The sequence below is a fragment of the Watersipora subatra genome, chromosome 6 (assembly GCF_963576615.1).
Source record: "Watersipora subatra chromosome 6, tzWatSuba1.1, whole genome shotgun sequence".
Classification (NCBI taxonomy): Eukaryota; Metazoa; Bryozoa; class Gymnolaemata; order Cheilostomatida; family Watersiporidae; genus Watersipora; species Watersipora subatra.
Window position 1 is genome coordinate 8109392 of NC_088713.1, and position 19645 is coordinate 8129036.

Consider the following 19645-nt stretch of genomic DNA (forward strand, 5'->3'; position numbering starts at 1 on the left):
GAAGATCCACCTCTGTTCTTCGCACATTGGGCAAGTCAAATGGCTACCTGGCTCTGTCAAACTGGACATGTTGCAAAACGCATCCCTTTTGGTTAATCTGACAGTTCCAGAAGCTACCACCCAAGGTAGCTTATAAAAACTAGTCCTGGTGGTGTGTTTTTCTACTAGAGAACACTACCAAGCACTGGCATTGTCACTACTTGACAGAAGCATGCTATTACTTTACTTTTTTAATCCCTAAATGCACTTGATATTGGTGCATTGCAAAAACTAATCAACGTTAATATCATTCAGACTTACCAGCCTGCTCGTCATGAGTAGGTACTTGTAACAGATATGTAAAGTCCCAGTGCAAATTGGAGCTGTTCATGAAACCTCATAACTGTTTTCAGGTAAATGAATCTATTGGAAATCTAATCTGATTCACTTCATAAGTCAAAACTATCTTTGAACTCAGCTGACTTTTCATTAAAGACATATTTCATTTTTCTAACAAAATTGATTAATTCACATGGTTAAACAAAAGCTTTTAAAATCATAAGTAGCTGATGGTGCTTGAACCATTATAATAAAAAATCCAGCAAATACATTTACAAATTTTTTAGAAATTTCAAAAGCTGAACCAATGTGGCAACCTGCCATGAAGTAAAATAATTAAAGCTTTAATATCTTTCCTAAAATTGGTGAGGGGAATGAATGAAATACATAATTAGCAGAAGACCTTCAATGATTACAGGACACCACTTGGATTGTTTAGATGTACACAGTAAATAACAGGGTGACTGATGCTCTAAACAGAAATTGTTTTATTTGTTCCAGTATACTTGGATTTAATGAAAGATAACAGAATAGAAGTATATATTACTTTATTTAGGCGAGCAGTTTATAACACAGTGTTGAAGCCCTCTAAAACATGGCTGAGTATGATCACTACAAATGCCTTCATTATAAATAGTCCGTTCAGACAAAAATATAAATAATGAGAATCAAATGAAAACAGGAAGTGCTAGAGAAGGGATTGTGGGAAGGGTGCCAGCTTAATCTCCGATCGTGAAAATTTCTGGCATCCTCCGCTTGTTGGCTGCAAATGAGGATATGCGTTTCATCAGCCCTAAAAATAAAACATACACAATTTGCAAAGCTAGATAAGATATATAGCAACTTGCTACGAGTTGTAATGATATTATATGCTGTTAAACAAAGACCAAATTAGAATTAAGTTTAGTGTGAGAATAAAACTTATTCTTATGTGTGTTTAAAGAGTTAAGTCCATATTAGTTAAATTTAAAGTTTATGTCAAGTTAGCGTCACAAAAATGTAGCGTACCGAATGTGTTGCTATCAAGTCTCTCTCCCACCGCCGTCAGCATCCATCTGTCTCGAATGTAAAAACTTTATACAGTACATAATGATGTTATATCTTGCCGCAGATCAAAACCACAAAATATATATTTGTTACTTTGTGAGTGTAGATGGTGAATTGAAACAATTTAAAACACTCTTTTTCATATTAATATCCTGTTTTAGTTGTTTTTTTTCAGAGGTTGGGAACGAATCAACTTGTTGCGGAGCTATATAGGAAAGTTTTCTTTGAGATACGAGAGAATTGATGCATTAAAGAATGTATTGAACTTACTTAAAGATGCGGTTGCGTCAAAAAGGTCGATTTAATGAAATTAAGACCAATAAAAGGCTAAAACATCAACTACAATTTGATGTCATTTTTGTCAGTAGACTAGCCCTGTCCAGAGATATATGCGTTTGAATGAGGCCATTTTTTTAAAAAGCTCAGATCCGAGCGGGTGCTTCCTTAGTGACGTAATGAGTGATACATCGGTAAAAAGTCCACGAGCGATAAATATAAGATCTCTTCATTAGCCAATCATCAACACGAAATTTTTATATAGGTCATACTAAATATTATTGCTCGTAAAACGAGTTGTCTGTGATTTTGAAGATTCTGGTTATTAGGGATCTTACTCTATTACTAGTTAGTCACTCACATTGACTAGTAGTAGATTCTACTAGCTACATGCATAGACATTGATATTTAATTGACATCGTTAATTTACTGAATTACTGCACATTTACGAATTACGGACACGTTTTATTGACGAACAACAGAATTGTAACAATGCTCAGTTTAGCGAAGGTGACTCAAAGTTTTTTGAGCATCAGGTGATTACAGATTGGGGCAGACAGGTTATGGTTAGAGCTGACAGGCGTCAACAGCATTATGCTGCAGAGAAAGATAAGAGAATGGAGGTTAATTTATCTTTAACTATGAGTATCCTTTGCATATATTCTAAACTAACGGTAATAATTTTATTACTCATGAATACATCTACTAATAAGTAAAATTATAACTTTTTGCTATCACAAATCATCGTTTCACAACTTTTTATCGTTTCTTCTAGCTATAACATTTGCTTAAAATTTTCTTTGGTATTTTTAGCTAGTAAATAATATTTATGATTAGAATTTATGTTCATTTGTCACTTGTATAAAGTGAGAAACATCGATTGATCAATGCTCATTTTCAACTCTCAGAAACAAAGCTACGAATTGCTGGTTTTGTGTATTTATGCTTTTGTTAAAAATTTATTCATTTTGAAAATTACACTCGTAATCTATCTAACTCCCAAATTGAAAGCTTCCAGTAGATAAGCGTTAGAACGACGTATATATGAATTACATTTGTTTTATTGTTACAGGATGTTCATGTGGTTCACTAGGGGAGCAGTCGTGTCAGTCTGGAAACTGCAATAAATGGGAAAGAGAGACACGAATGTGTGCTGCACAAACCATAATATGTTTCGTTTGAGTTTAATGCAGTAGATTAATTTGTCCTATTATATGAGATGAAATTAAGTGAATGGCCATGATTTGGATGGATGGTTTAATAAAAACTTTATGCTGCGACAAAAGTTTTCGGCTTGTAAAAATTATATAATAACATAATATTGTTCAAGACAATGCAAAACACGATTTGCAAAACATATTGAATACATCATAGCCATGTTGCCATCTGTGCTGAAATCTTCTCTGATGGATGGATTTATGAAGTGTGATCCGAGTTGTATTGGCAGGTACTTTTGAATAGCTTGACTCAATTCCAACAAACTAAATATAAAAGTTCAAAAAATTTTATGCTCCACTCTACTAAGTGAAAACAGGTGAGTCCACAAACCGCCAACCAGGTGCAAGAATGGCTTTGGCAATCCTTTGCCAGAATAGGTGGGTTAATCTATTTCAACGAAATTGACGTTGTTTTGCGTTAACTATTTCGGAGAACTCATAAAACCATTCGTTTTGTACTTTAGTTAACTAATCGAATGTGACCCGCAAATTTTTTCTACAAATTGATAATGATGCTAGATGATAATGACTAGATAACGTTGACTATACATGACTTTTTGGGATGCAGTTGGTTTCGCCATATATTCAAACATATTATTTTCAAAGATGGCGGCGTGCTTATTTTGTTTAGTAGCTAGTTTTCGATTTAAGTAGTAACTGAGAACTTAACTGATACAAAGGCCGCGATGAAATAGGTTAACTCGATGACCTAATTACCGTAGACCGACAGAATCTCAGCCGGTACTCAGATGTTTACACAACATTTAGAAAAAGCTAATAAGACAAGTTTTTAATTTCCCTTATTTTAGGCGTTTGAGACATTCAGAACAATGTATCTGTAGCTGGATTTAAAATTTTATTCTAGCCAACATGAGCAAATGCAAAATAAAATTTATGCCAATAGAGCCGCGTAGGACTAGACTTATTGCAATAGGCGATGTGAATATGAGAGATATAGACAGGTTGCATCACTCGTTGCATCATTTTAGGCAAGTCTGGGCATGTTTTTTTGGCCTGAGCATTTTTACTGCAATCAAATTTTTTCGATTTTTATCTTCAAATATCTTGACAATGAGATCGCCTAACACAACAAACAATATATCAACTGATAGGCAAAGAAAAATACTTTCTTTTAAAATCAACTCAAAATTGACGCAACCACATCTTTAAGGACTATACTTGCAACTAAATCAAGCTGATGATTGGTTCTAAAAAGGTAAAACTAGTTTAACTTATCAAAGAACAACTATACAATTTGCACTGCGCAAATATATACAACGCAGTAATAGTGCACTTTTAGATAAGCCTAATATGTCACAATGTATGTAGTTTTGTACAGTATATTATAAGGATATTTTGTATACGTCAAAAGAATTTGAATTTTCACAGAGTTGAAAAAGTCGCAAAAAAATTTGCAAAGAGCCGCACTTTGCCCAGCCCTGAACTATACAATTTGCACTACGCACAACACAATGTAGATCTGGCAGAATGCCAATACCTTTCCGTCTGATGCTAGGGACTCCTGAAGCCACATCTTGATAAAGGCAACTGCTGTATTTAGTTGAGTCCAGTTGTACATTTCCTCTCCTTCCATCCTCTCACCATAGAGACTATCGACATACTACAACATATTATTACTTCTCTAAGGCAACGATTACTGCATTTTTTCTCCAGTTCAACATTTATTCCATGCCCATTTATTTACAGCTAATAACAATTAACTCTCTCGCTACCGCGCTAAATTCGTTATTCTGACCAAATTAATTTGAATGGATCTTTGAAAAACCAGTATAACGCTAGTATTTCAGCAATACCTCGAGAATCAAATCAGATATTTTTTTACTGTAAAATGAATTTTATTCAGAACAAAATTTTTTTACAAGATATGTATAAAATTATTTTGTGAATCCCACCTCGCAAAATTTGATCAAATGCGGTGTTTCTTATTGCCATGATGATAACGATCTAGTTTTCCTGTTCTGAAAAAAAATAGAAATGTACTTGCTGAGCCAAAAGATTTTTTATTGGTTGCACGTGATTAGCAACAAAGTTGTTTCATTGGGGACAAAGTTTGATTGGTCTAGATAAAGTGTAGGCTTCGTAATAAAAAGAAAAGTAAAACCCTATTGATAAGCCGATACATTTGCTTACGGTCGGTACTTATATTATTGCGAAAGCCGATACATCGGCTTACGGTAGAGAAAGAGTTAATGTTCAACCATGGCTGTTCCTTTTGTTCATTACTCAATTTCGCAAAACCAACATAAAATCTAATCAAAACCAAGTTTGTATTCTACATGCGTAAAATTTTCGCTACGCTAAAAAAAACTATTTACACACTAATTGTTTAAATGCTAATATCGACTAGTTCAGCAGTGCAGAAATAGAGTTGAGGTCAAAAGAACACTGTAAAACGTAGTGCTGGGCACGGGTAATAAAACTCAATGAACTCGCGGGTTTATTTTTCATCGAGTCTCGGGTAATAGAAATTTTGAGTATTTCGATTTTGCGGATTTGGGTTTTGGTACACGAATCCGTCGATTAGAGTGAACAAAAACTTGGTCTAATGTGCTCTGCACTCTAAGCACTGTTTGACAAGCCTCCTGCTAATGCCGCGAGCACAAATATTGGTATAGAAAATAGTGAAAAATAATAAAATTGAATAAAATTATAGTTGCATTGTAAATCTTAATATATGTCTGATATTTGGAGATTTTAGACATGAAAACCCGTATCAACATACTCGATACCCGAAAAACCCGTTAGCCACTCGAGCCCAGTATTCGTGCCCAGCACTAGTAGAACGTATTGAGCAGCCAGAAGAATATAAAATGAGCTTAAAAGAAAGCAACAATCAGAATGCAACTAACCGAGCAAGCGGCGCAAATATTTTTGTTTGAAGAACGTTAATTTCTACTTGTGTGTATTATAATTATGGTTTGTGTATGTTACCTGCTTTGAAAATATATTTGTGGCATTTGATGGATTATTATTGTTATGTAACTTATAAATTTGCAGATTTATAGCATATTATTTGATAGCTGGTATCTAATATCGGCTTAAAAGGAATCGAAGCTCATAACTTATTGTTTACTGCACATAAAAAGCCAGTTTGGCTGAAAACTATAAATGAGTGAAATCAGTTTTTATGTTAAATATATTTAAGAAATAAAAGTGTGCCTTCAATGGCTACATTTGCTCGTTACTGCTAAGTATGATACAGGTATATCAAAAACGGCTGCTATCATATGATCATATCGGACGGTGCTCCTGAAGAGTATTTTCATCGTTCATCAAAATGTTTTTTCAAATTTTCAGGTAAAACTGCAAACCACATTATGGAGGAATCCATAGACAGTTGATCAGATTTATACCTTAGTGACTTTGAATCAAAGTTTAATTCTGATGATTGTAACAATCGATCTTCTCAGGTACACCATCACTAAAACCATTACACTACAACCAAAACCACTACCAAAACCAAGATGAACCACTACAGTACCAACGAAAGAATTAATCCTTATTGATGTAATAATATTAGTATTATTATAATTAATGTAAATATTGTTGCAATTATTATTAAATTATTAGTACCATTTCTTTGGACATTTTTATACTGATTACTTTCTATTATGAATTCATAAAAATCAAAACAATGTAAAAGTGCTTGTCAAACAGAGGTGACGTTCAATTAAGGGATGGTGCTGTATTTTTTGGCTCTTTTCCTAAAGTGACGCTCCATTAGAGGTGACGTTCTATTAGAGGTGACGTTCCATTAGAAGTGACGTTCTATTAGAGGTGACGTTCCATTAGAGGTGACGTTCCATTAGAGGTAACGTTCTATTAGAGGTGACGTTTCATTAGAAGTGGCGTTCTATTAGAAGTGGCGTTCTATTAGAGGTGACTTTTAAATAAACATGGCACTCAAATGAACTTGGTGTTCAAATATAGGTTTTGCAGTATATATACTATCAAGCAGGTAAGGAATGCTTTGCATAGTGTTAATAACTCTTTCGCGGCCAAATATATTTCTAGCCCAAATGTTTTTTCTATTCACACAAATGCTGACATAATGTCACTAACTTTGTGATAATTTGAGAAAGAATGGAGATATCCACTTAATTTAAAAAACAGGTTGTTGAAAAATCTTAAATTAAGTTTAATAAAAACAATAACAATTTTACAAACTTTACCAACAATATTTTGCCAGCAATTTCGATAGTCATGTTTTGACTGTCGCTATAATATACAGTTACTATTACAGTTTTTCACATGAAATACAGCACTAAAAAAGTCAGAATCACATGATATAGAGCTACTGGACTCCCAATGGCTAAGAATGTTAGAAGCTTCTACAGCTGTCAACAATTGTGGTCATCCTTTTTTGTCAGCGATTTTTCTGCGGTAAACTTTCTGTTTGATAATCAGTGAGCTGCTAGTGAGAGGCCTGCTGATCAGTCTATATCGTTAGCAACAAGCTTGTTTTCATGGAAACCAGATTTTATTGGTCTATCTGAAACGAAAGCTGAGTAATTATAAATGAGCTAACGCACTGCCTAAAAGCCGATGTATTGGTTTCCGACCACAAAGAGAAGATAACCCGAGCCGATATTTCGGCTTGCGGTAGCGAAAGAGTCAGAGATACTTTAACAATAGGCACCACAGGAATACTATGTTCAACCTTACAAAACGATGGGTGACTTCTTTGATGTAAACGCCGCCATAGAAAAACACACTCAACAGCCTTCCGACACTTTTTAAACACACAAATACTTGTCCAAATATATAACGAATATAAATATATTCCAAACAAATATATTGCCCTTCAATGGCAATATGGTATGTCATACACCAGCAATGAACCTAAGCTTATTGAGGCAGCAGAAATCGAGTATGGAAACACCAGCAACACAGGTAAAAAATAACAGCAATTTCATTACCTATACAAGCTTTGCAGAAATTTAAGGAATATTTCATGGCAAAATAAACTAAAATCTACATCATTCAAACATGTTGTCTTTCCTGATTGTCTTTTCTTTTTTCCTTTCTTGATGTTGAAGGAAATTTCATCAGACGAAAAAAAATATAAACTTCATAATGCTGTGAGACTTGAAAGCAATTAATTATCTTCTGTTTGTTATTAATACTCTCATTTACTAGTCAAACAGTTCCTTACTTGTATAGATGAGAGCAGGTTAGGTGGATTAGCCATAATAAGAACATAGATGAACACAGGAAGGAAATCGTCTGCACCTGGCACAGACTTTGTATGAGCCATCCTCAGAAGTCCCATTATAGTGTTCACACACTGGGATATGCACTACAAAAAGTCCATAATCTTGTAACACATGCATTGAATATGGTAAAGAATAATTTACATAGCTTGAAGTTCCTAACTTGAATGATTTCTTTGAATAACCAATAGGGGATAGGTTTCAACTCATGAAGAAACTAGCAGATTACCTGGCGTTGCACGGGTATTAAAATCAGCTTATAAACAATGACAGGTAATGTAGTTGCTTGTCACTTGTCATTAGCCTGGCACATTGCCAATGGCTAATTTGAGTAAGCTAGTACTTTAGGTACTTACTAATAACAACTGTAAGGGCAAGCATAAGATGACATTGCGCCGAACGCAGAGCCGTATCCGTATTTTCATCCACATAGCAACATATATCGCCTCAGAACTCAATGCATCTCGCATAGCTTAATTGGTAAGATATTTGCCTGGCCAACGGGAGGCTCTGATATTAAATCTAACATGAAATGGATATTTCATTCCTAAATTTTAATACCTATAACTGGACAAATCGAAGCACACAAACTTAAGGATTTATATATAGACATTAATATAGTGTTAGGAATAAAACAATAACCAACACCTACAAACTTAATATACTAACTCCAATATTTATCACAAGCGACAGCTTGCTTCCAAACACAATTAGCCACCCTTCAGCTTATTATATAATACAGACCAGGAGAACTAAATGCAGGTAGGCTATTAAAAGGATAGCTCACCTGGACTTTGTCACCTGGTGTCTTAAAAGCATTAATCTTTTTTAGGTGGGCCTGAGCAGAACTCCATGGTGCTTCCAAGTGGTACACAGCTGGTATCCTCAATTTCCTGTCAAAATACAGAGTACTACAAGAATTAGGTTTCCTCCAAGGATTCCATTATTCTTGTGCGAAATCTCTTTTTTATTCCGAATTTTACTGGCTCTACAAGTTTACTGTTGGACATGGTAGCTGTGATATTTACAATGATAACAACAATTATTGCTATGGACAACCAAAAATGGATTCATAAATATGGCTGACACTTCATCAATGGAGAAGAAAGTGAATTCTCAAGCAGACATGTGAAATGAAAAAAAATCGAGATCTGCATCCTGACAGACATTTCTCGGTAAAGCAACTATAAATAATTTGTGTAATTTATTTATTATACATATATTTATCTTCTATCCTAGTTTTCTCTACCGCTAAATGATTGCAAATTAATCTGTTTATGGGTCGCTAAGTAATGCTGCCGATGATTGGGTGATTAGTATTTTCATTTTTAGGACACTCAAATTACTTCCATTTTTATGAGTAGTCGGGAAGCCTCTGGGTGTTCCTTATCACTACCGATTGACCAATAAACACTTGTTTTCAACTGTGATGAACCAATCAGACTCATCCTCACCTGTGATTCGGTGTCACTGTTTGAGCTAGATTGGCTACATTTTCAAAGTAGATATTATCACGTTGTGTATCGCCATCAGCATTGGGAAACATCGCTGACTTGTAAACTTTTTCCATGACTCCTCTCTCTATGGCCAGCTAAAAATAGAAACTTCCTTTCATGAATTCTGCTAAAACTTTTCCAGTATTTTTAATTATCTGATTACGTCATGTACATGTAGGTCAGCTACAATGTTGAACTGAAAGGGTTGACCTAAACACATTCTTGAGTTTCATAAACATAAAATAGGAAACTGAGAGTGACAAACCTGCGCTGCTTCCCGCATGACAGCATTGGCTCCAGTCCACATCCCATCTCGGTCGAGCTCGGCGTAGAGGAAAGAGAGACACTCTTCCAGCTCTGCAGCCTGCAATAAGCAATAGATACTTTAAGAGTTATCAAAGAAGTTATTTTCATCAGATTTTTGCTTGCCCAATAATTTTATTTCAAAATTTTAACCCTATCAGCAGCAAAGGCAATGCCCTCACAATACCTGCAGTGTGGATTCTAGCGATAACAATAATCTCATCCCTGAAACAGAGCAAAAGAGAGCTTGTTCTGGAATTGGGCCACAGCTTATCAACGATAACAGAATTGCTCACTATGGGCCTAACATGAATTTAAAGCAGTTGAAATTCTTTAAATGCTGATGTTAAAGCTCACATTCTCTAGTAATCTAACAGACCAATTAGCAAAATAGATTAAAATTCACAAGTTTCCTTTTAACGATAGAGTACCGTTTGCCAAATCATGTACGTCACTACGTCTACTGAACTATGTATGTCTGCTGAACCGCATACGCCTGCTGAAGAGCATACGTCTGCTGAACTATGTACGTCTGCTAAACTATGTACGTCTGCTGAACCGCATATGTCTGTTGAACCGCATGTCTGGTGAACCGCATACGTCTGCTGAACCGCATATGTCTGCTGAACCGCAAACGTCCGCTGAACTGCATACGTCTGCTTAATCGCATACGTCTGCTTAGCCGCATAGGTCTGCTGATCCGCATACATCTGCTGAGCCGCATAGGTCTGCTGAACTGCATACGTCTGCTGAACTAGGCGTCAAAGAGCTTAAACTATTTAAGATCTGAGACCATCGTCGGCTTGCTTGACATGCTAAAAATCTTTTTATTTCTTCCGTATCATGACTTGTGCATCTATGTGGTAATAGCTGGCAAAAACCATAAAACTAAGTGAACCCAAGCATGCGATACTAACATTGAGTACAATGGCGCGTCAAAGCAGTTTGATCAAATTATACGGGGTACATGCACAAATTTATTTTATGCCTGATTCCATTGGTCAGAGAAGCATTTTTGTTGATTTCTAATCGACCAATGAAACCCAATAAATTTCAGATGAGGTTTAGAATTTGATAAAAAATTTAGGCATTCATGCATTACTTTGGTTAACTAATGCAATTTGAAAATCTGTAAAATGCGATGCAACTCATTGATTAGGTGCACAGACAGGCGAGGGATGCTGTCCTTCTAATATTAAAGGCAAAGCAGTACATACTGATGACCTTGTCATTGCTAAGATGTAAATTAGTAGCTCCAAAAGACTAGAAAATAGCAAAAATATCTATTAACTTTGATAGAACGAGATAGACATTCAATTCTTACTTACATGACAATGGGAATAAGCCTGTAGGATGAAATTATTCTCAAGTTGGAAACACTAGCGCATCGTATCTTGGTGAAAGATTTTCTCATGTGGAGACAAGGCTACCGCATTTTATTAGTGATAGCAGCAATAACAACAGTGATGACAATGTTAGAATTACGATTATATAGACACTGCATGTGCTTAGCTCAGGTTCTACGTTCATGCGTACCTTCTCATCAGGTGATTGCAGTTTTGCAAAGTTTTTCTGCAAAAGCCTAAGCCTGGAATCTCTCTTTTCAAGAAAGACTTTTACACACTCCTGAATTAGAGAACTGAAGCAGCTCTCTTTGTCTCTACAATGAAACCAAGGCTATGAATCTATACATGGGTCAAGTAGGCCATGACTACAATTGATGGATACCAGAAAAAAACGGTTTCAAATCGATTCACAGAAACACCATATAAGATTGTGAATCAATTCAACTTACAAACAATACTAGTCGCGAGCGTAACCTGAGTATCAACTCAACTTAAAATATGTCATACTTATTTATATAAAACGCTGCTATGCAACTCAACTCACAAACCATCAAAATGACTAAGAGGTTGTGATTCAATTCAACTTACAAACAAACCATACAAATGCTTATTAGAGGCTGTGATTCAATACAACATACAACCAAACCATACAACTGACAATAAGGGGCTGCAATTCAACCCGCCAATGAACTATAAAAAGGTGTTAGGAAGTAGTGATATGCATTCAACTCAACTCAAGTGACTATAACATGAGTTGATTCAACTCAACTCATGAATCAGTTATATAGCAACTAAAAAGACAGTGATCTAACTCACCTGTTGAGAGTGAGCAACATGCCCTGAGTTCTTGCCTGCATGCTCAGTAACTTGTGCCTAGCCTTAGCAAGATAGCTGATGTAATGCACTCGACTCTGATATTCTTCCCGAATCGCCCTCACCAGTTTTCGACATCTGGAACACAAGCTGGACACATTCAGAGCAACTTTTAACTTGAGTATTTTTAAGGTTTAAAAGTTGACTTGCAATAAAATTCACATCACAGTTATTTGGTATCAAAAGATTCACCATGTCTTACTCTGTTGTGTTGTAGGTGCCAAATATGTGGAAATGTGATCAAAATCTCTTAAAAGCTCAAAAACGAAAAGCCGCTGTAAATTGGAATCTCTTTATTTCGATGGCGTAGCTATGAAATTTGGTTATTGCCTTGTCACGTGATGTTCTCACGTGAATTGAAAGGCCAATAAAAACTTATCGTAACACTAGTTTATGAAAAACACTTCGGGTTTTACCAAAGACCCCGTATCAAATATAGATGCTCGCTACTTTACAGTTTTGTTTCGGTTTGGTATAATCGGCAAGTCGTAATCTGATCATGTGACCCAATACTTCGCAAATAATTTCTGCAGCACTTTTCGATTATCACAAATGACCAACAGGCTCGTCATGATTATCAGGAAATGATATGTACTCCTTCAAACTAAGGCTAAAAAATTAAACGAATTTTTAGGGTAAGTTATAGGATATCACTGCTAAAAGTGACAGCATTATGATGACGATAAAACAGATGCGTAAGAACAATAGACATGGTTTTATTGAATGTGTGAAAAATATTTGTGAAAATATTTCGACAAATAAGGTTGCATGAAAGTGTAAACAGAAACCATCTCTCACAACTACGTCACATTTGAGCCATTTTGGAAAAAGAATCCAAAGTCCGGCTGCAATTTTCTGTTCGTTTTTTAGCTTTTAAGAGCTTGTAATCACTTTTCCACATATTTTGCACCTACAACACAACAGAGTAAGACATGGTGAATCTTTTCATATCAAGTCAAACTTTAAGCAAATTAAAATTTGAGTTTCAGGTAGCAAAGGAACTAAAAATTTTATATTCCAAATATGAATAATGAAAATGATGACATATAAATGATGAGAATCTGTGCCATCACAAACAGACTACTGTACACACTGTAAACTGTTAACATTCACATGTTAACAGAATGAGGATAAATGTGCAACTATCATGCAGAATACAAGATACTATATTTTTTGGACTATCAGCTGCTACTTTTCTGCGACTAATCTGTGGTTTTTTCTGACACCGCTAGCTGCGCTGGCAGGAATCTCCGGTTAGTGCGGCTATAGCAGTGAAAGAAAAAAGGGAACAGTGCCTAACGGTACTGTTTTGTTAGGCACTGGATTAAAAAGTGGCGGTTAACACGGAACAGTGCCTAACGGCACTGTTTCGTTTTAAACAGCAAAGTTGCTGCCGTGTTAAAAATCACCGTCCTGAGTTCTGCGGCCTATACAAAGGTGTGGCCTATGAATTGTTTTATTATCGTTTTTTTTAAAATAAAGCAGATGCGGTTTTTATAGGGATGCGTCTAGCAGTCCGTAAAATACGGTATAAAAATATTACTCAAAAATGCTGGGTTTATCTGGATGAAAAATCAAATAAACAGAAACATAATCTTTATATAAATGTTGCAGTAAACTACTTCAGCCACAAGTTTGGCAACTCAAATTAAATTTTAAAAATTCCATGTTTTTGTGGTGAATGAAAAAAAGTAATCGTTGTACGATAATCGTGAAATAATCATGTCCTATCTAACAAAACAAGTTCTTAAAAATAAATTAGTTACTATTGAATGACAAAACTGATCAATCAAAATGTTACAAATATTAATCTGCAATAAATAACATATAAATAACAAAATAAATAAAATTACTGAAAACGATAGCTATTTCAAACGATGTTTACAGCATAAAGGCTTAAAACCATTTTATTATCCTGAAAAGTATATAACAGGGGTTCCCAGCCAAGGAGGAATTCCTCCCTAGGGAGAATTTTGAATATACAAAGGGGGAACAGAGAGGTGAACAGAGAGGGGGAACGGAGAGGTGTCTAATTTGTAAAATTTTTAAAATATATCCTGCAGTGCTGTGTGAGTTCGGGTTTCAACATTTAACATTTTGGTGTTATCTATAACGCTAGTTGCTAATAATGAGCTACTAGTCTGAACCCAGATATATGTGAACACATCCATCCAGATTTTGATTGAATAGTAAGTTAACCTATTCATAAACCAATTCACCGCCTTGACAAAGGTCATGCATTGTTGCGCGTTGTATGTGTGCTGTATAAAATTAATAATATGTTGTTATATGTACAATAAAATGGGATTATAATTTGTATCGGTTGTTTTTAGTAATGCGAGTTAAAAGTGGGTGGGGAATCAAATTTATGAAAAGGCATAAGGGGAGAACTGAATGGAATAGGTTGGGAACCCCAGGTATATAATGAGATGTGGTCAAATATTAAAAGAATTTTTAGCCTTTTTCCAAGCCAAAGTGTGATATCTAAAAAAGCACACTATTCTATTCAATGGTTAGCATTATGGAAAGTTGGGTGAAATCTGAAAAAGGTAGCACATTTTACCAACGTTAAAACATCAGAATCATGAGAACGCAGCTAACAGCTATTCTCGCTGATGTAACTATCTTTCATATCATATATTTTATGTAATATGAAAAAAATAGCCTATAAAAATTTAAACAACAATTTTAATCTATTCTCAAACACCCCTTATATAAAGTGAGGTGTCCTCAAACACCCCTTATATAAAGTGAGGTGTCCTCAATGTTTTCAATAACTGTAACTTCAAACTCTCAAACCTGACAACAAGCACTTGCAACATGTAGTCAGAGCATAATCAAACGCAAAAAATCATACAACTAAACCATATCATACATCATAAGCAAAACCGAGTGACAAGCACCTGCAAAGGTTGTCACAGAGAACATACCCGTTGTTGTTGAACCTCTGCAAACACCTGACAGTTTCCTGTATCTGAACAACAAGTTGCATGTCCTGATGAAGCAGGGCTTCAGAGTGCAGGACATTCAAATAGCTGACAAGGAAGTTCTCTCGACTGCCGGGGGCTGACGATTGGCTTAGCTGTCTGTACATGGACATCAGACTAATTGAATAGAGGGCGGGCGTACTGAGCACCAAACGTAATTTTTTCTTAGCATCTGGAAAACATAATGCAAAAGGGTTTAAATACAAAAGTTCTTCTACATCAAAATAATGAGCTAAAACTCATTAAAAAACTTGCCGACTATTCAACGTCACCTCACTTGTCATCCTAGCCATTACGACCAAATACCGTGTCCAAAACAGTTTAAAGTAAGGGAAACCTTACCATATAAAGTCTTTATATGGTATGGTTTTCAGTAAACGGCAGTTTCTTTGAAAAGATCAGATTCATTATGTTAAACTGTCATTATGTGTGAAATATATTATGCTGAAATATCACAAGACAGGACAACTGCTACAATTAAATGTCGACTTATAAAGACAACTGCAACTAGGAGATTGAAAGTTACCTGCAAAAGCGAGACACTTCTCAAGGTTATCTGGGTCATAAATGAGAGTACTCGGTTCATCAGGTTCCTCTCTGCCTAAGTTAAGGGAGGCTGTGTTTCCCGCACCTATAGTAATATAGAAAAAGCCTCAGGTTCTTTAAAGCCAGACTATCATTTATAATCCAGAAATGAATTATAACCTGCTCAAGTGCGTTCCGGAAAAAAATATTTTCAGTACTTTAGGACTACATTACGAAATTATGACTAAACTTTTACTAAACATGGATTTCTAAATACTTAAGAAGCTGTGATGTACCACTACTAAGACTAACTGCCTATTGCTATGGTAACTGCCATACTAACTAACTCAGTATGCTACTGGGTTAGTTAGTAGGCCCCCATGTCTCTAGTTTTAAACTATCCGGCAGTTTCTTTTGCTAATATTACGTTTGTTTTTTATATTTTGATGTACTATCCCCTTATAATTGATAATACAATTAGTCCCAATACAATGGTCCCCTTATATTTTGACGAACTATCCCCTTTTCATTGATAAGGATACAAACACTTGAGCACAAACATGCTACATAATAGATCGCAAAATAGTAGTGTAACTTACAAATTTACTACAGCAAAATCTGCTGAGTAAATATGCCCTACTTTGGTTTTAAAGTAACCTTCAAAATTGAAACATTTAAAAAGGAAATTTCACTACAACTTTTTTGTCACTGTTTTTCAAACGATCGATTGTTTTTGCGGATCATAAATTTAATGAAAAGAAAGGCTGCAAAAATATACAATATATATTCAGCGTGTTTTATATTTGAATTATATTAAAATTGATTGCATATAACAGGTTTACCCCTGAGTACACATAGTATACTACCATTCACCACACTTATTATTTATAGCCATGCTATTCATTGTTAACACCTCTTGAAAAGTCCTCTAGTTCAATAGGCTCTGAACACCGCATATTTCGAAAGATATTAATAACTATTCATCGAGCCAAAGTGTATCAATCTATATACCTACATGCATCTTTGAAGACATTCTGTTTACTGATCTCAAAATTTTATATTTAAATGTCACTTGCGGTGCTGACCAGCCAAATCAAAGTCAAATCTTTGAAAGGCCTCGAGAATTTTCCTGTTCTTGAGAGCTCCTTGATTCTTGTGATAGGACTGGAGCAGACTTATGAAACAATGCTAGGCATTGAGTAAGACGCTATGCTAGACATTGTGCAGACATCGATGTAGTTTTGAAGATGCTTGCTGGCTATGAGCATAGCAGAACTCAGCCTTAACTTCATTTGGTTTTCACTAGGGGGTATGACTGGCAAAACATCAAAAACTCTTCGAACGGTGATCATTCCCCTCCACAAACGAAGCCTACACTATAAGGTTAAAACTCAGACAGAAATTGCAATCTCCTTCGAGTAAACTGTAAAAATGTTGAAAAACTGTCAAGCCGTTAAATTCCCAAGTCAACTGTAAGATACGCCATCAAGAAGTTCCAGGATATCGGAGAGGTCAAGAATCGTAGATCTAATAGACTGCCAACGAGTTCACCGAGGGCTCGCTAAGCTTTGGTGTGCGTTTGCAAGCCCAACCGCTTCTCTGGCAGACTCAAGCTGGCTGGAAAGCTTCGACACTCTGCCATAAAGATTGCACCTTTAACTATCAGTTCTAAACATTCCGATGAAGTAGTTTTAGGGCAGAAAGACCTCCTAGAAAACCTTTGCCAAAGCAAGCCAAAAACAGCTGCAGGCTGTTGAGCATGCCTCACAGACAGCAGACTAATGCAAAAGGCTGATATAAATTGATGAGTCAAAGTTCTGCCTCAGTAGTCACTCTGGCCAAACAACCCACAGAAAACAAAAATAAGATGCCAACAAGCCATGGGTATTTTTGTCGCCAGTTAAGATCTGGGGATATTTTTCTTTGGCTGGTGCAAGTCAAATATATTTTTATAAGGAAAGACCGAATGCAGCCAAGTACATCGAAACACTGAAAAACAAACAACTCCCTCTAAAAATGACATGTTAGGTGTGAACAGCTAAGATTGGATGTTTCAACAAGTTAAGGCTTCTGCAACAGTTTGATGACTTCGTTTCAGCGTAACAAAATTGATGTTATAGAATGGACAGCTCAATCACCCAACCTTAATCCCATTGAGAATCTCTGGCAGCAAATCAAGGTCATATTCAGCAGAGACATGCAAAAATCTAAAACAAAGCTGAAAGAGTCATCCTCGAAGCTGGGAGCTGTGGCAAATGACCGATGATCGGCTCCATAACCTTGTTGAGATCATGCCACGCAGACGTTGTGTTGTTATACAGGAATAAAGCTATTCTAAAAAGGTTTTAGACTCTGTTAACATCAACACCCCTGTTCAAGGCCACCATCAATGCCAAACAGTTTGTTTTATCCATTCAATAAAAATTTTGCATTTCAGAACTTATCCATGATTGTAGTTGTTTCCTTTAATATACTAGAATATTAATAAAACTATTGGAAATGATTTAAAACTTGCAAAAGCAGGTTCTCTGGCTCATAAGCTTGTATTTGATGCATAGTTTGAAGAGTTCATTACATTAGCACTGAACAATTCCAAAGCTAGTGTTAAAACTTCTCACAATGTACAAGGGTGATAACAATTAATAGCTTGACTGAAGTTGTGTACTTATGTACACCAGCATTTTTACAATTGTGTGTATTCATGCAACCCAGCATGTAATCACCATATATTTACTCACGTACATATTATATATTTTCCATATTTATCACTAATTGATAGCTATTTATATATTTTGCTGAATTTCAATTTTATTTTCATGTTAAACTTCTGGTTGTTCATATTCATAAACAAATGCTTTGACCGTTAAATGTTTGTCCATCTGTACATCTGTCTATACATCCGTCTGGCCAGCTATAGCAATAAAGTTTTAAGAATGAGAAATGCGGTGCGAACTGAATTCGAACTCACAACCTCCAGTTCTGTGGACATCTATTTATTCAATATACTACACTGTCTCACAGGTTGCACCGTGGAATAAATTGTGCACTTATCAATTTTATTTTCCATGATTTTTCGTGGGTTACCCATTTCTTATGTTTTTGTATTATCTTTCCTCGATGAACAATTATTTGTGTCGAGTTATTATTAAATTACCAAATTAAAACATAAATGAAACTCTAAAACTTGGTGAAAAGCTTTATGAACTTCATTGTTTACTTGATTCAAGACTGCAAATACAAGAGCCCAACAAAGCTTGCAAGGAAACAACTCCACAAATAAAACAAACCTGCAAGCTTAACTGTGTTTATGCGCATACTACGACCTACATAATAATCATTTGACCTACTTTCAGTTTGTTTGTTGTTGGCCGATGTTCTGTACTTTTCGAGAATGTCTTCAGTTGACTCGGTTTTCTCTGATCTTTCACTGTCTGTACGAGCTCCGGTTCGTTTCAGCTTGCCTGCAAGAAACGAGACGGCTCAAATAACCTCACATATTTGTTAGTAAAAGCAGTGCCACTAACTATTTGAACAGTTTTGAGGAATGCATACACTAGAGAACCTGAAATTGTAACTGCCTTGTCATATCTCTCAAAAAGAATTGCAACTCAAGTTGACATGAGACTCAATATTTTTGTTATGCGACAATTTTTTCGTTTCACACTATAGCTTCATCCAACCTACGGTACTTTTCGGACTATAAACCGCACCCCTATATAAGCCGCATCTGCTTTATTTTGCAAAAAACGATAATAAAACAATACATAGGCCGCACCTTTGTATAGGCGGCAGAACTCAGGGCGGTGCTTTTTAACACGGCAGCAACTTTGCTGTTTAAAACGGAACAGTGTCTAACGGCACTGTTTCGTATTAACCGACGCTTTTTAACCTAGTGCCTAACAGAACAGTATCGTTAGGCATTGTTTCGCATCTTATTTCACTAATCGTAGATTATGGTTAATGCGCCCTAGCGGTCAAAGAAAAAGCCCCAGAATAGCTGCACCCTTATATAAGCCGCATGAC

General features: G+C 35.7%; 1 protein-coding gene across 1 annotated transcript in view; it reads right to left on the minus strand.

The window, feature by feature from the left end:
* Window positions 1-818: 818 nt before the first annotated feature.
* LOC137398547 (GTPase-activating protein and VPS9 domain-containing protein 1-like) overlaps window positions 819-19645 on the minus strand; it is a 69397-nt gene continuing 50570 nt past the window's right edge. The window contains exons 24-34 of the mRNA XM_068084671.1: window positions 18970-19083; window positions 15624-15728; window positions 15041-15269; window positions 12054-12188; window positions 11428-11551; window positions 9854-9952; window positions 9547-9683; window positions 8880-8985; window positions 8035-8178; window positions 4357-4479; window positions 819-1111 (exon numbers count right to left, since the gene is read on the minus strand). Of these exons, the coding sequence (XP_067940772.1) occupies window positions 1106-1111; window positions 4357-4479; window positions 8035-8178; window positions 8880-8985; window positions 9547-9683; window positions 9854-9952; window positions 11428-11551; window positions 12054-12188; window positions 15041-15269; window positions 15624-15728; window positions 18970-19083 (1322 nt within the window). The 3' untranslated portion in view covers window positions 819-1105. The remainder of the gene's footprint in view (window positions 1112-4356; window positions 4480-8034; window positions 8179-8879; window positions 8986-9546; window positions 9684-9853; window positions 9953-11427; window positions 11552-12053; window positions 12189-15040; window positions 15270-15623; window positions 15729-18969; window positions 19084-19645) is intronic.